Here is a 17,067-nt window from a genome sequence, read left to right as displayed (position 1 = left end):
CTGATACCTTGAAGGCTAAACGGTTTGTGAAAGAAAGTGTTACCGGGAAGTCTCCGGTACGATAGTTCCATTGCCATTCACAGAGCACCAGCATAAGGGTACTGAGCGTTCTAGCGAAAGGGTAATTGACTCCATACGAGGCTAAACGGGAGAAAGAAAGCGCTTCCTGGAGGTATGGAATACTCGGCAACAAAAAAGTCGATGGGCATTTTTATGAGAGAAATCAGGAGATCAAAATACGTGGGGGGTTTGTCAATTGAATATTCTGTATTTCTACATGGAAGCCCTTCTGTGATCGTGATGCGACAGATTTGCAAACAAATTTGTGCCAGGAGAACATAATAGTAAGGTGTCAATTATGAGTTTTTTATTTACATGTGTAGATAATCGTTTCTGTAATCCTGATACAACCATTTTTACAGAAAGAGAACAAAGCACGCGAGCCGGTGTGCTTTCTTTTGTGATCTTAATACACTTATTTTTGTGATAGAAATCGGGAGAGGAAATGTTTCTTGATGTGTTCTTCATCTTCTTCAGTTTTTACGATCCTTTTACGATTTTTGAGAAAATTTTGTATGCGAGGTGCCTGTGAATTACACCAATTCTCCAGAGAATCCTGTATTAGGACAACATAATACTTCAGAAGTTGCACCAACTCAATATACTAATTTTTGGGATAAATCAGAAAGTAAAAACACGTGGAGTGTCTGCAACCTGCATTTTCCTACACACATGAGAACAGTCATATGATCCTGATACATTTCCGAGAAACCATAATAGAGAAGATGCCTGACTTTCAGTTTCCGCAACCATTTTCATCACGGAAATCAGGAATTTTGAATAGTTTCTGGCAGGAGAATTTAATATGTGACACAAGCTTAATAGAAGATTAACAAAATACTGGAAATGATGTGCAGAAAAGTGATTTCGACCGGTTTTCAAAAAGGGCCCGAGGCACTACAGAAGAGTTCAGAATTTGGAAGTGTAGGAGGTTTAGGAAAGACTTTGAGGATACTGCAAGAAAAGAGCCTTTAAACGATTTTAAGGATTTGGAAAATCAATCCAAAAAGTTGCAGTCTGCGCATGTGCACAACTGATTGATTGATATAATATGCGATATGGTTGTCTTTACTCGAAGCACCTGTGATTAAGATTAAAACGGGTGGACGGACAAAGAAAGTGTTTGCAATATAAATATAGACAATGTGAAGGTTTTAAAATGAAAGGATTGGATTTTAAAATTTAAAAGTCGTACCAGCGGATCAAAGTTATAGCGCTTTCAGTTTTTTCCTTCATATCATCGAACAAATGCGCCCAGATGAAGATGTTAAAGATCTGAGGATGAATCTGAAAATGTGAAGAAACAAATCTTGAAACAAACGTCAGCTCAGAAAATCGCTTAATCAGGATCACAGAAAATCGACAGTCTGTGTTACGCCACTGAATAATGTGATCTGAGCCACAGTCAAGCTTTGTTTTGTTTCCGTGTCTAGACTGCCGCTCACATAACCTCCAAGTTGTCAAAAACAGCTGATCCATTAGGGGGTGTTTGTAAACTGTCTGGACCATGTCTCACCTGCAAGGAGGCAAAGTGGACGTATCCCTAATTCAGGTCGCAGCCCGAAACAGTTTAATTAACCTTTTGGAAAAATGCGTCGGGCCGAAGGCCATCGTCTGGGACAACTCGCTTGCGGGCCCGGTCGGACTCGTCGCACAATACGTCACGTTAAAGGAGTACGAGGTGATGAAAATGTTCCCCCTGCGCGACTCCCCCCTACCCTCGGTCGACGTTCAGCACGTCATCTTCATAACTCGGCCCAAACTGCACCTGATGGATTTGGTCGCGCAGAACGTTCACAACGATTCCAAGTCGTCGAGCGACCCGAAGAAGCAGTACCATCTGTTTTTCGTTCCGCGAAAAAGTCTACTCTGCATAAAGCGGTTGGAGCACAGCGGCATGTTCGGCAGTTTGACGTTGATCGAGGAGTTCAAGTGCGACTTTTTTCCGTTCGATTCCGACTTGATCTCCATGGAGCTGCCCGAGGTTTACAGGTGAGCAAAACCGGGGGGCTTAAGGGGCTCCGGCAACTTTCTTTTAAATTCTTTCCACAAAATTCTCTGGTTTGTTATGCGCGTTTCAGTAAAGTCACTAAATATAGAAAGTACCGCAATCCATTGGGCTCGTGTGTTAGAGAGAGAACGCATGATTTTTGCCCAAAAATGGCGGAAGTTACCATATTCTAGTAACTTTAATGTTAGGGATTGTTCCACCTGTTTGGAGATATCTGTATAAATTTTTATAAAAAATGACAGCTATTCAGATTTTATTTGTCAATTTTTTTAAGTTGGCAGCAAATTTGCCCAAAAATGGCGGATGATTGCGGTACTTTCTATATCTAATCACTTTACGTTTCAGTAAAGTCACTAAATATAGAAAGTACCGCAATCCATTGGGCCCGTGTGTTAGAGAGAGAACGCATGATTTTTGCCCAAAAATGGCGGAAGTTACCAGATTCTAGTAACTTTAATGTTAGGGATTGTTCCACCTGTTTGGAGATATCTGTATATATTTTTATAAAACATGACAGTACTATGAAGTTAGGTTATAAAAAATGACAGCTATTCAGATTTTATTTGTAAATTTTTTTAAGTTGGCAGCAAATTTGCCCAAAAATGGCGGATGATTTCGGTACTTTCTATATCTAGTGACTTCACGTTTCAGATTAACAGTGAGACATCTGGTGACAGCACATTGTATTAAATACAGTTCGGAAAAGACCGCCATTTTGTTAGCGTTTCTTTATTGCCAATGGCCAAAAGTAGGTACTCAATAATCAATATTATAGTGTTTATGGCTGTAAAAATGAATACACTTGCAAAATTTTCATTTGCAAATAAATGTAATTACATCTTAAAGAAAACGTCACATTTTATAATGGTACTTTAACAAATTTTAAATGTGACCAGTGCAGTTATGTAATCAACAATAGGAATAATTTAAGAAATCTACTCATGATATTTCCAACGTTTTTAATTGTGAACAGTGTAATTACACAACAAAAAGTAGGAAATTGATACACTCCGCTTTGAAAAACTGCTGCCATCAGTGTAATTACACTACAATTAATAGCGTTCACTTAAAGCATCACATATTAACAACAACCCGAGCAACAACCATTGAATTTATACAAAAATTTAATTTGTGATCAGTGTAATTTCGCTACTCACCATAAGCGGCATGTCTTAAAACATGCCACATTGAAGGGTTTATGTGCAGTTTATGCGACAATGCCACAAATAGTAAGATCGTCATTTAATAAAGCACAACTCATCGAAAAATACCGATTTTTTAATTTGTGGTCAGTGTAATTATTCTATGAATAATTGACTTAAAGTAAATTCGGTTGGGGATTATCTTATACATCAAACCCGGTAGGTTATCGACTGATTATATTTATTGTAAGCGTTTACATGCTATTTACATCACAGATTTTCGTTCCTTAAACTATGTCAATTATGTTAGTATGCAGAAAATACGTCAACCTTGCCAACAATGTGCTTAATGTTTTTTTATTTCCTTTATTCCTCCCGGGGGCGGCGACGTTTAACTTCTCCTACCCTTTCAGCGATTACTACATAGAGAACGATCCCACGAGCCTATACCACGTCGCCCAAGCCATACTGCTCCTGCAAAAGTTTTACGGGCCAATCCCGCGCGTATGGGGACGAGGAATGGCCGCCAAACAGGTGTGGGATCTACTGACGCGCCTCCAGCGCGAAAACCTAACGAGGGACGTCAAAGAAAATCAGACGTCCTGCATCGACCGCCTGCTAATCATCGACCGGTCGGTCGATCTAATTTCGCCGCTCGCGACCCAGCTCACGTACGAGGGGCTGATCGACGAAATTTTCGGTAGGCGTTCTCGCGTTTGCGTCCCTCACTCACCTCCCCCTCTTGCAGGAATAAACAATACGACCGCCAATTTTCCGCCGGAGAAATTTCTAAGCAACGAGGAGAGGAATACCGATTCGCTGTCGGAGGACAAAAAATCGTTCATTTTAAACTCGGGCGATAAGCTGTTCTCGGAACTGCGCGATAAGAACTTCAACGCGGTCGGGCCGTTCCTCTCCAAGCAGGCGAAGCTGATGAACGCCCAATTCGAGGGCGATCACGAGAAGAGCATGGAGGAGATGAAGCGGCTCGTTAAGAATTTGAAGACGATGATGGCGAACAAGAGCCTGTTGGCCAGGCATACGGCGATCGCCGAGTGCATCAAGGAGAAAACCGACGGTTACGATTTCCTGGACTGTTTACAGGTGCATAGGTACGCCTGGCAAAGGCTTTTTTGTAGCAATCTGTTCGTAGGCGGAGCAGGAATTTTTAAATTGCATCGAAGTCGATCGTGCCAGTCCGTTTATCGAGGACCTGATCGCGCAGAAAAGGCCTCTGATTAAAGTGCTGCGATTGATCTGTTTACAATGTATTGCCAGTTCGGGGTTAAAACCGAAAGTGTTGGAGTATTACAAGCGTGAACTTGTTCAGGCAAGTCGGTTTAGGTGGGGAGAGGGAGGGGGGGCACGAACTTATAAATTAAGATGGACTGCTGATCAAACAGTTGCATAGAGGTAGAAATGGCCGTAGCATGGGCACATTTTAGTTATTTTCTAGGGGAATTTTCCTAGTGCTCAAGTTTTGAGACTATTGCAGCCTTGGAAAATGACATGTGTCACAATAATTTATTTAAAAAACGTGAGGTTGATGCTTGTTTATTGGTTGATTTAAATTTCGCGCCAAGTGAGTGCACATCATGGCGGCTCCTATCTAGGTGTCATTTGTTAATTCAGCATTAGCAGTCCATCTTAATTTATAAGTTCGTGGGGGGAGGTCCCTCACTTTAACAAAATGATTCAATTCAAAAATTTCAAAAAAGTTGAGAGACCTCTCGACGGCATCGTTTCTTGATAATTTCGTTTACAGGTGTACGGTTTGAGAGCATTTTTAGCTGTGACCAATCTGGAAAAAGCCGGTCTGTTGAAGGTCCAATCCAGCACAAGACACTACACGGTCTTACGAAAGGTAAGGGACTTCGATTTCATTGACGATCTGTAACTGACGTGCTCTTAGGCGCTACATTTAACGGTGGAAGACAGCTCGGAAGTCAATCCGACCGATATTAGCTACGTGCATAGTATATACGCGCCGCTTAGTATAAGACTGACGGAGCAGCTGCTCAAGGGAGGCGGTTGGAAACAGTTGCAAGATGTTCTCGGCTTACTACCAGGTGATTTAATTTTTTTTTTGCTTCGTCTGAAATCTTGATCTGGTTTGAAGGACCACCTTATGCAACATTGTAACCACACGCGTTTTTTTAGTGATCTGGTAGGTTAAACATGTCAAAAGGGGTGGTGGGGAACAAAACCTCAAATGTGAATATCTCGCAACGTTATCACCAGAAAACGTTTTTAGTATTAAAAAGTTAAACCGATTCAGGGGGGGGGGGGCGTTGCGTTCCACGTTTCTATTCCCTCTAAGTAGTGGTGAAATGGGTGGAGTTATGAAATTAGTACCAGAACGTACTTGAGCGAGGCGAGGCGGCGTAGCCGCCGAAGCCGAGCGTATGTCTTTTCAAAATCATTAAAATTGCTATAGTAGTACCAGCACGTATTTGAACGAGGCGAGGCGGCGCAGCGTATGCCGTATCGAAACATTAAAATGGCCACAGTAGTACCAGCACGAAAATGAGCGATGTGAGGCGGCGCATGGCTTATCAAAATCATTGAAGTCGTTATAGTATCAGCACGTATTTGAGCGAGGCGAGGCGGCGCAGCCGCCGAAGCCGAGCGTATGTCCTTTTAAAATCATTAAAATTGCTACAGTAGTACCAGCACGTATTTGAACGAGGCGAGGCGGCGCAGCCACCTAAGTCGAGCGTATATCCTATCCAAATCATTAAAATTGTTTAAGTAGTACCATCACGTACTCGAGCGAGGTGGGGCGGCGCTGCCGTCGAAACCGAGCGCTATCCATCTTTTTATACACTGCCTTTTTTTGAGCCCCGAAAAAAAAATTGTCACAGATCGACCCGGAAAAATTTTTTTTTTTATAGAATGTGGCCTGTAGAATCCATAATTTCAAACAGTTCCAAGATTGGGCTACTAGTTCAAAAGTTACAGCCCTTTGAATTTTTTTTCGAAATTGGTTTCTAGTCTGTAACTTTTGATTGAGAAGTCTGATCGAAAAAGTACGAATTGATTTGGATTCTACGCATCCAAATTAATAAGAAAAAGTGTTTTCCCGAGAAATTTTGGTGTAGTCGAATTTTGGTAAAAAAGGCCCCCTCCCCTCCGGCACTACTGTCCTTTCCCAAAGAAAAATATCTGGTAATTCTCAAAAGCTGAACACCGCTGTGGGAGAATCTCCCCCCCCAACCCCCTCCCAGCAAGAGAGCTGTCACGTCAACTTCCGGCATGGCTTTCAGACTAAGCGATGCAGGAATAGCACGATAATACGCTATAATGCCGAAAACCCGACAAGCGTTTGTATGGAGTAGTAACGAACCGATTTCACTTCTAGGGCCGACGGTTGATGAGTCGCAAACGACATCGGACGTACTAAGTGAGAGCACCAATTCCAATGTGGTCCTCGTCTTTTTCATAGGCGGCTGTACATTCGCCGAGGTGAGTGTCGCTCATCCATAAAGTAGACGATTAATTAACGATTTCAGATTTCCGCCCTCCGATTTTTGTCTCAACAAGAGGAGCTGAACGTTGAGTTTGTGATCGCCACCACGAAATTAATCAATGGAAATACGTTTCTTGAAAGTATAATAAACACAGACGCTTAAAGTACTACGACAAATATCGTTCTATGTAGTGTAGAGTTTCGAACCCGACCTCCACCATGATCAGTACAATGATCATCCATTCCAAGCGCGTGTGGTGCTCGTCGCTCAAGTGCGACGACAGCAACTCGACGAGCTCGATGCAGTGATTCAGCTTCTCGTTCATCACCTACAAACCTCGGGAGATTAGGCGACTTGCACGGGGCGCAATGCGAACCTTGGTCCGTCGATTGATGTTGAAATAACCGCAGGTCTGCACGTAGAGCCTTTCGTACTGGTCTCGATCCCAGTAGAAGTCGGGCGTGTCGAGCAGATCGGAGCTGAGATTGATGAGGTGGCGTAAGGCGAACAGCTCGCCGTGCTTACGGAGGACCTCTTCGCGTGACATTTTAATTTTCTTCCCCGATTTTAGGTCCTCGGTCACGTACTCGATGGAGTCGATGTACTCGTCGAGCATCGCCTCCCATATGCTCAATTTGACGGACAAGGCGAGCGAGTTCGAGAACGTGTACTTGTCGAGCAGGTTTCGCTCGAACGGCACGATGAAATCGCCACTCTCCTCCAGCGCACTCGGCTTTCTACAAAAACAAAAGCGTTAACGTTCGATCCGTGAACGACAAGGATACCCTTCGACTTGGTGGTGATAGTTCATCGTCTCGCATTCGCCCAGCACCAATTTCTCCGAGTACGCGTTTTGCTCGTACGGTTTGAGAAAGCCGATGACGTTGCCGCTCTCCAAGTCGGATACGTTCCACAGTACGACGCTGCCCTCGCGAAAGAAGAAGATCTCGCGGGGCTCCGCGTCGATCTGGTATTTGGCCAGGGCGTGTAGTGCGTTGTTGTCTACTTTCGACGTCGCGTACAAGTTTTGCATTTTGAGACCTGCGGCTAGACTTTCCAGATCGTACTCTTCGGCGGTGGCGTACGCGACTACGTTGTAGGAGCCCGGCTGTTTCTCGTCGAGGGGGCGCTTTTTGCGCGCGGGGCGCTTCTTAATTTGCAGCGGTGAGATGGATTCCTGCGGCGCTGGCAACGAAAAGTGCCTTGTCCATGAAAGGGGTGGCTTGCATACGAAGGTTGCTAGGGAGTCACATTTTCTTAATACTGCAAAAAGACGCATTTTTTAATTGGAGAAGTATATTTTGAAAATAAAGAGAATAGGTTAAACTTATAGGTTAGAATCATAGAATACTACCCATACATATACAGGGTGATCCCACAAAACGTTAATCCTCAAGAACTACAAGATTTGGAGTTTCTTTCGATGGTATATAGTGAGTGTTTTGTGGAAGAATATAGAGGCGGGGGGGGGATTCCATATACCCAACAGCACCTGAAGATTCTATGGTATTAAAAGTGTAGCGAAATAAACATACCTGAAAATGGTGTGATATCAGTGTAGAGAAATAAAGATGAACTGTTTCTTTTTTCCTGGAACGTATTCTATACCCCCAGGTGCTACGAGATCCCCAAAACTTACGGCCTCAAGGGTACCACAGGATTCAGGAGTTCCGTTCGATGGCCCCTCTCCAAAAATTGCAATGTAAGTGCTTAAGTCTAGTGAAATAGATAGCCTACACCTTGAGGGTGTCCCAGACGGTCTTCAAATTTTGTGGTCTTAACTGAGAAGCATGAATTATTTTCGTTTTGGAGAGTAAAACGAATTCTGACAGAGCTAGAAAAAGACCTCTCCGTATATACTGTTCTCCTAGTAGAACGACACCTTTTGCATAAGTTTGTCGACAAGTAACAGGTGTAGTATTAGGAAAAGAAACACCTCCTCGCACTCATATGATCCTGATACAGAATTGGCAAATTTTTAAATCGAATGAAATCTTTGAAATAATTCTGACAGAGATAGAAAAAGACCTCTTCGTACATTATGTTCTCCTAGTAGCACGACTCCTTTTGCATAAGTTTGCCGACAAGTAACAGGTGTAGTATTAGGAAAGAAACACCTCCTCGCACTCATATGATCCTGATATAGAATTGGCAAATTTTTAAATCAAATGAAAGCTTTGAAATAATTCTGACAGAGATAGAAAAAGACCTCTTCGTATATTATGTTCTCCTAGTAGCACGACACCTTTTACATAAGTTTGCCGACAAGTAACTGGTGTAGTATTAGGAAAAGAAACACCTCCTCGCACTCATATGATCCTGATATAGAATTGGCAAATTTTTAAATCGAATGAAAGCTTTGGAATAATTCTGACAGAGCTAGAAAAAGACCTCCTCGTACATTATGTTCTCCTAGTAGCACGACACCTTTTACATAAGTTTCTCGACAAGTAACAGGTGTAGTATTAGGAAAAGAAACACCTCCTCGCACTCATATGATCCTGATACAGAATTGGCAAATTTTTAAATCGAATGAAAGCTTTGGAATACTTCTGACAGAGCTGGAAAAAGACCTCAACGTATATTATGTTCTCCTAGTAGCACGACACCACTTACATAAGTTTGTCGACAAGTAACAGGTGTAGTATTAGGAAAAGAAACACCTCCTCGCACTCATATGATCCTGATACATAAATGGCAAATTTTTAAATCGAATTATAGCTCTGAAATAATTCTGACAGAGCTAGAAAAAGACCTCTTCGTATATTATGTTCTCCTAGTAGCACGACACCTTTTACATAAGTTTGTCGACAAGTAACTAGTGTAGTATTAGGAAAAGAAACACCTCCTCGCACTCATATGATCCTGATACAGAATTGTCAAGTTTTTAAATCGAATGAAAGCTTTGGAATACTTCTGACAGAGCTGGAAAAAGACCTCAACGTATATTATGTTCTCCTAGTAGCACGACACCTTTTACATAAGTTTGTCGACAAGTAACAGGTGTAGTATTAGGAAAAGAAACACCTCCTCGCACTCATATGATCCTGATACAGAATTGGCAAATTTTTATATCGAATGAAAGCTTTGAAATAATTCTTACAGAGCTAGAAAAAGATCTCTAATCTGAGAATTTCCCGTTCGATCTGAGACAATTTTTTTTCAGGCCTCAGAAAAAGGCAGTATATATACACTTCCTTTTTTACCAAAAACGACTGCACCAAAATTTCTCGGGAAAACACTTTTTCGTACTAATTTTGGTGCGTAGATACCAAAACGAGTCGTACTTTTTCGATTATGGTGGTAGTTAGGTTAGCTCAAAAATCTGGTATCAGGAGAATATGATGTGTGAGGAGATTGAAAGTTAAAATAAAATTTTAGTGAGGTTAGGTTAGGGTGGTAGTTAGGTTAGCTCAAAAATCTGGTATCAGGAGAATATGATGTGCGAGGAGAATGAAAGTTAAAATAAAACTTTAGTGAGGTTAGGTTAGGGTGGTAGTTAGGTTAGCTCAAAAATCTGGTATCAGGAGTGTATGATGTGCGAGGAGATTGAAAGTTAAAATAAAACTTTAGTGAGGTTAGGTTAGGGTGGTAGTTAGGTTAGCTCAAGAATCTGGTATCAGGAGAATATGATGTGTGAGGAGGTTGAAAGTTAAAATAAAACTTTAGTGAGGTTAGGTTAGGGTGGTAGTTAGGTTAGCTCAAAAATCTGGTATCAGGAGAATATGATGTGCGAGGAGATTGAAAGTTAAAATAAAATTTTAGTGAGGTTAGGTTAGGGTGGTAGTTAGGTTAGCTCAAATATCTGGTATCAGGAGAATATAATGTGCGAGGAGATTGAAAGTTAAAATAAAATTTTAGTGAGGTTAGGTTAGGGTGGTAGTTAGGTTAGCTCAAAAATCTGGTATCAGGAGAATATGATGTGCGAGGAAATTGAAAGTTAAAATAAAATTTTAGTGAGGTTAGGTTAGGGTGGTAGTTAGGTTAGCTCAAAAATCTGGTATCAGGAGAATATGATGTGCGAGGAGGTTGAAAGTTAAAATAAAATTTTAGTGAGGTTAGGTTAGGGTGGTTGTTAGGTTAGCTCAAAAATCTGGTATCAGGAGAATATGATGTGCGAGGAGATTGAAAGTTAAAATAAAACTTTAGTGAGGTTAGGTTAGGGTGGTAGTTAGGTTAGCTCAAAAATCTGGTATCAGGAGAATATGATGTGCGAGGAGGTTGAAATTTAAAATAAAATTTTAGTGAGGTTAGGTTAGAGTGCTAGTTAGGTTAGCTCAAAAATCTGGTATCAGGAGAATATGATGTGCGAGGAGGTTGAAAGTTAAAATAAAATTTTAGTGAGGTTAGGTTAGGGTGGTAGTTAGGTTAGCTCAAAAATCTGGTATCAGGAGAATATCATGTGCGAGGAGATTGAAGGTTAGAATAACATATTAGTGAGGTTAGGTTAGCGTGGTAGTTAGGTTAGGTCCGAAATCTTGTATCAGGAGAATATAATGTGCGAGGAGATTGTAGGTTAGAATACAATATTAGTGAGGTTAGGTTAGCGTGGTAGTTAGGTTAGGTCCGAAATCTTGTATCAGGAGAATATAATGTGCGAGGAGATTGTAGGTTAGAATACAATATTAGTGAGGTTAGGTTAGCGTGGTAGTTAGGTTAGGTCCGAAATCCTGTATCAGGAGAATATAATGTGCGAGGAGATTGAAGGTTAGAATAACATATTAGTGAGGTTAGGTTAGCGTGGTAGTTAGGTTAGGTCCGAAATCTTGTATCAGGAGAATATAATGTGCGAGGAGATTGTAGGTTAGAATAAAATATTAGTGAGGTTAGGTTAGCGTGGTAGTTAGGTTAGGTCCGAAATCTTGTATCAGGAGAATATAATGTGCGAGGAGATTGTAGGTTAGAATACAATATTAGTGAGGTTAGGTTAGCGTGGGAGTTAGGTTAGGTCCGAAATCTTGTATCAGGAGAATATAATGTGCGAGGAGATTGAAGGTTAGAATAACATATTAGTGAGGTTAGGTTAGCGTGGTAGTTAGGTTAGGTCCAAAATCTTGTATCAGGAGAATATAATGTGCGAGGAGATTGTAGGTTAGAATAACATGTGGTAGTTAGGTTAGGTCCGAAATCTTGTATCAGGAGAATATAATGTGCGAGGAGATTGAAGGTTAGAATAACATATTAGTGAGGTTAGGTTAGCGTGGTAGTTAGTTTAGGTCCGAAATCTTGTATCAGGAGAATATAATGTGCGAGGAGATTGAAGGTTAGAATAACATATTAGTGAGGTTAGGTTAGCGTGGTAGTTAGGTTAGGTCCGAAATCTTGTATCAGGAGAATATAATGTGCGAGGACATTGTAGGTTAGAATACAATATTAGTGAGGTTAGGTTAGCGTGGTAGTTAGGTTAGGTCCGAAATCTTGTATCAGGAGAATATAATGTGCGAGGAGATTGAAGGTTAGAATAACATGTGGTAGTTAGGTTAGGTCCGAAATCTTGTATCAGGAGAATATAATGTGCGAGGAGATTGAAGGTTAGAATAACATATTAGTGAGGTTAGGTTAGCGTGGTAGTTAGTTTAGGTCCGAAATCTTGTATCAGGAGAATATAATGTGCGAGGAGATTGAAGGTTAGAATAACATATTAGTGAGGTTAGTTTAGCGTGGTAGTTAGGTTAGGTCCGAAATCTTGTATCAGGAGAATATAATGTGCGAGGAGATTGTAGGTTAGAATACCATATTAGTGAGGTTAGGTTAGCGTGGTAGTTAGGTTAGGTCCGAAATCTTGTATCAGGAGAATATAATGTGCGAGGAGATTGAAGGTTAGAATAACATGTGGTAGTTAGGTTAGGTCCGAAATCTTGTATCAGGAGAATATAATGTGCGAGGAGATTGAAGGTTAGAATAACATATTAGTGAGGTTAGGTTAGCGTGGTAGTTAAGTTAGGTCCGAAATCTTGTATCAGGAGAATATAATGTGCGAGGAGATTGAAGGTTAGAATAACATATTAGTGAGGTTAGGTTAGCGTGGTAGTTAGGTTAGGTCCGAAATCTTGTATCAGGAGAATATAATGTGCGAGGAGATTGTAGGTTAGACTAAAATAAGATTGAGGTTAGGTTAGCGTGATAGTTAGGTTAGGTCCGAAATCTTGTATCAGGAGAATATAATGTGCGAGGAGATTGTAGGTTAGAATACAATATTAGTGAGGTTAGGTTAGCGTGGTAGTTAGGTTAGGTCCGAAATCTTGTATCAGGAGAATATAATGTGCGAGGAGATTGAAGGTTAGAATAACATATTAGTGAGGTTAGGTTAGCGTGATAGTTAGGTTAGGTCCGAAATCTTGTATCAGGAGAATATAATGTGCGAGGAGATTGAAGGTTAGAATAACATATTAGTGAGGTTAGTTTAGCGTGGTAGTTAGGTTAGGTCCGAAATCTTGTATCAGGAGAATATAATGTGCGAGGAGATTGTAGGTTAGAATACAATATTAGTGAGGTTAGGTTAGCGTGTTAGTTAGGTTAGGTCGCGCTGTGGTATACTGGCCGCTTCTTATCTGCTCTGTTCCCTCAGGCGTACGCAATTCTATGCTTCGTACTACCGGTGGACAACGCTCTCCCCAAGCCTCTACCGCACCTCTCCATACTAATTATTTCTACCGCTAAAATTTCAACAATTCTCGCCCTCCGCACATATATTATCTCCGTTACAAGATGAGCTAATCCCTAACTATGTTAGCACTTCTAAACCTAACTCTCACACTAACATTTATATCCTAAATTCAATCTCCTCCGACATTATATTCTCCTATACAAGATTTTGGAGGCTAACCTACTAGCACTTAACCTAACCCTACTACTTTTTATCTAAAATTCAAATCTCTCGCACATTATATTCTCCTGATACAAGATTTTTTGGGCAACCCTTCCCCGCTCTAACTAGCACTTCCTTAAGAAAAACAACCTCACTAATATTATCCAAAAAAAATTCAATCTCCTTCGCCCAACATTATTATTTCTCCTGATACAAGGATTTCTGACGCAACTCTTACTAGCACTCTAAACTAACCTCACTGATAAAATAATATTTTACCCTAAAAATCAATCTCCTCGCCCAATAATTCTGCCTCGATACAAATTTTTTGAGCTTAACCCCGCTAACAGCACTTCTCTACTAACCTCAACTTAATATTACCCTTAAAAATTCAAATTCTCCTCGCCACATACATATTCTCCTTCGCGATTACAAAGATTTATTTGAGCTAACCTAAAAACTTAGCACTCAAACCTAACCTACACTAATATTTACCCTAAAATTCAAGCTCCTCGCACATTATAGTCTCCTGATACAAAGACTGAGCTAACCTGCTAACCTAACAGGCACTCTAATCCCCTAACCTCACTAATATTTTATCCCTAAAATTCAAGCAGCGCTCTCGCACACTATTCTCTGATACAAGATTTCTGAAGCTAACCTAACATAGCACTCTAAACTAACAACTCACTAAAATTATCCTAAAAAAAAATCAATCTCCTCGCACATATTTTCCTGAATTACAAGGATGTTCTGAGAGCTAACCTAACAGCACTCTAACCTAACCTCACTAATTATCCCTAAAATTCAAGCTCCCTCGCCACATTATATTTCTCCCTGTGATACTAAGATTTTTCGGAGCTAACCTACTAAGCAACTCTAAAACTAACCCACTAATATTTTATCCCTCCTAAAATCAATCTCCTCGCACATCTATATATCTCCTGATACAAGATCTTCTGAGCAAGACCCTACTAGCACTCTTAACCTAATCCCGCTCACTAATTTTTTTAATCCTAAAATATTTTCAAGCTCCCTTCCGCACAATTTATATTCTCCCCTGGATACAAGATTTTTGAGCTAACCTAACTAGCACTCTAACCTAACCTCACTAATATTTACCCTAAAAATTCAATCTCCTCGACATCTATATTCTTTGATACAAGATTTTGAGCCAAAAGACGCTAACTTAGCAACTCGAACCCCTAACCTCACTTAATTATTTGTCCCTAAATTTCAATCATATCCCGCGCACACATTATATTCTCCTGATACCAAGATCTGAGTAACACTTAACTAAAGCACTCTAACCTAACCTCACTAATATTATCCTAAAATTCCAAGCTCCACCTGCACCATTATATTCTCCTGATACAAACATTTCTGAGCTAACCTAACTAGCACCTCTAAACTAACCTCCACTAATATTATCCTAAAATTCAATCTCCCTCGCACATTATATTCTCCATGGATACAAATTTCGTGCACCTAAACTAGCACTCTAACCTAACCTCACATAATTATTTATCTAAAATTTCAAGCTCCTCGCACATTATATTTCCGATACAAGATTTCTAGCTAACCTAACTAGCACTCTAAACTAACTCATAATATTTTATCCTAAGATCAAATCCACTCGCACATATATTCTCCTGATACAAGATTTCTGAGGAGCAACCGCTAACTAGACTTCTAAGACCTAAACCTCACTAATATTGTTTATACCTAAATTCAAGGCTCCCCTCGACATTATATTCTCCGCGCTGATACAAGGATTTTCTGTCTGAATGTGAGGCAGAAGTTCCTAATCTATTGGGTTGAAGTCACCACTGCTAAGTTTATAATTAACGCTCAGCTCAATCTCTAATCTATTTTATCTCTAAAATCAGATCCAGAGAGTTACTAATTTGCCGAAGGAGATTGAATTAGGTTTCGCGGTGCGCGCACATTTATGTATTTCTCTCTTGGATACAAGAGGGATATGTTTTGATAAGTGCGATAATCTTGACTAGGACCTAAACTAGTCTACGTCTAAGGCAAGCTAACCTCTACGTAATAATTTTGTACGTCCTAAATTGAGAGTGCAATCTCCTCGCACCATAGTATATCCTCCTGAATACAATAGATTTCTGGATGTCAACCGTCAAACTTAGCACTGTCTATCCTGGAACGCGATCAACTAGAATATTATGCGCATTGTAAAATAATTGCAAGCGTCTCATACGCTATCATGGTATTGATGTTAACTCTGTATAGAAGATTTCTGAGCTAACCTAACTAGACACTCTAATACGCTTAACCGGTCTACTATATTTGGTATGCAGCTAAGTAAATCATCTCCTCGCACATATGTATTGTATTTCTCCATTCGATAGGCAAGATTTCTGAGCTAAGCCTAGATAGACTCTTATTGTAACGAAGCAAGACTTGAACACTAAATATTTATTCCTAAAATTTCAAGCTTCCTCGCACATTATATTTCTCCTGATACAAGAATTTCTGAGCTAACCCTAACTAGCACTCTAAACTAACCTCACTAATATTTTATCCTAAAATTCAATCTCCTCGCACATTATATTCTTCTGATACAAGATTTCTGAGCTAACGCTAACTAGCACTCTAACCTAACGCTCACTATATTTTATCTAAAATTCAAGCTCCTCGCACATTATATTCTCCTGATACAAGATTTTTGAGCTAACCTAACTAACTCTAAACGTAACCTCACTAATTATTTATCCTTAAAATTCAATCTCTGCGCACATTATATTCTCCTGATACAGATTTTGAGCTAACCTAACTAGCACTCTAAACCTAACCTCACTAAATAGTTTTATCCTTAAAATTCAAGGCTCTCGCACATTATATTCCTCCTGATGCAAGATTCTGAAGCTTAACCTAACTAGCAGCCTTCTAAACTAACCTCACTAATATTTATATCCTAAAATTCAATCTTCCTCGCACATTATATTCTCCTGATACAAGATTTCTAGCTAAGCCTAACTAGCACTCTAACCCTAACCTCACTAATATTTTTATTCCTAAATTCAAGCTCCCCGCACATTATATTCTCCTGAATACAAGATTTCTGAAGCTAACCTAACTAGCACTCTAAAATAACCTCACTATATTTTATCCTAAAATTCAAATCTCCTCGCACATTATATTCCCTGATACAAGATTTTTGAGGCTACCTAACTAGCACTCTAACCTAACCTCACTAACATTTTATCCAAAATTCATCTCCTCGCACATTATATCTCCATGATACAAGATTTTTTGAGCTAACCTGAACTAGCAACTCTAACCCGTAACACTCACTAATATTTTACCCTAAAATTCATCTCCTCGCACGATTATATTCTCCTGATCAGTTTTGAGCTAACCTAACTAGCACTCTAAACTAACCTCACTAATATTTTATCTAAAATATCAATCTCCTCGCACATTATATTCTCCTGATACAGATTTCCTGAGCTAACCTAACTAGCACTCTAAACTAACCTTCCACTAATATTTTACCCTAAATTCAATCTCCTCGCAAACATTATATTCTCCTGATACAAGATTTTTGAG

At 40.1% G+C, this 17,067-nt stretch overlaps 2 protein-coding genes across 2 annotated transcripts; one reads left to right on the top strand and one right to left on the bottom strand.

The window, feature by feature from the left end:
* Window positions 1-1,489: 1,489 nt before the first annotated feature.
* LOC116161339 (vacuolar protein sorting-associated protein 33A) lies at window positions 1,490-6,849 on the top strand. Its single transcript, XM_031474665.1, has 8 exons — window positions 1,490-2,052; window positions 3,627-3,913; window positions 3,962-4,317; window positions 4,367-4,543; window positions 4,979-5,077; window positions 5,126-5,282; window positions 6,575-6,678; window positions 6,726-6,849. The coding sequence occupies exons 1-8, from the start codon at window positions 1,568-1,570 to the stop codon at window positions 6,843-6,845; spliced, it is 1,785 nt and encodes a 594-aa protein (XP_031330525.1). The 5' UTR covers window positions 1,490-1,567; the 3' UTR covers window positions 6,846-6,849.
* LOC116161340 (required for meiotic nuclear division protein 1 homolog) lies at window positions 6,799-8,055 on the bottom strand. The gene is made up of 3 exons (XM_031474666.1): window positions 7,469-8,055; window positions 7,060-7,420; window positions 6,799-7,011 (listed from the first exon to the last, which is right to left on the bottom strand). Exons 1-3 carry the CDS (start codon window positions 7,960-7,962, stop codon window positions 6,850-6,852), a joined length of 1,017 nt encoding a protein of 338 aa, XP_031330526.1. The 5' UTR covers window positions 7,963-8,055; the 3' UTR covers window positions 6,799-6,849.
* Between the last annotated feature and the right edge of the window lie 9,012 nt (window positions 8,056-17,067).

This window comes from Photinus pyralis, unplaced genomic scaffold, assembly GCF_008802855.1.
Source record: "Photinus pyralis isolate 1611_PpyrPB1 unplaced genomic scaffold, Ppyr1.3 Ppyr1.4_LG10, whole genome shotgun sequence".
In the NCBI taxonomy this organism is placed as follows: Eukaryota; Metazoa; Arthropoda; class Insecta; order Coleoptera; family Lampyridae; genus Photinus; species Photinus pyralis.
Note: the sequence above shows the minus strand (reverse complement) of the source record. Positions and strands in the feature narration are given on the sequence as shown.

What these genes read in the sequence shown, in the direction of transcription:
- LOC116161339 (XM_031474665.1), top strand. Translation starts at nt 1,568, where the DNA reads ATGTCTCACCTGCAAGGAGGCAAAGTGGACGTATCCCTAATTCAGGTC. An exon ending in GCTGATCGACGAAATTTTCG is followed by an intron (nt 3,914 to 3,961) that starts GTAGGCGTTCTC and finishes CCCCTCTTGCAG; the next exon opens with GAATAAACAATACGACCGCC. An exon ending in GCGGCTGTACATTCGCCGAG is followed by an intron (nt 6,679 to 6,725) that starts GTGAGTGTCGCT and finishes TAACGATTTCAG; the next exon opens with ATTTCCGCCCTCCGATTTTT.
- LOC116161340 (XM_031474666.1), bottom strand. Translation starts at nt 7,962, where the DNA reads ATGCGTCTTTTTGCAGTATTAAGAAAATGTGACTCCCTAGCAACCTTC. An exon ending in TATCACCACCAAGTCGAAGG is followed by an intron (nt 7,421 to 7,468) that starts GTATCCTTGTCG and finishes TTGTTTTTGTAG; the next exon opens with AAAGCCGAGTGCGCTGGAGG. An exon ending in ACATCAATCGACGGACCAAG is followed by an intron (nt 7,012 to 7,059) that starts GTTCGCATTGCG and finishes CGAGGTTTGTAG; the next exon opens with GTGATGAACGAGAAGCTGAA.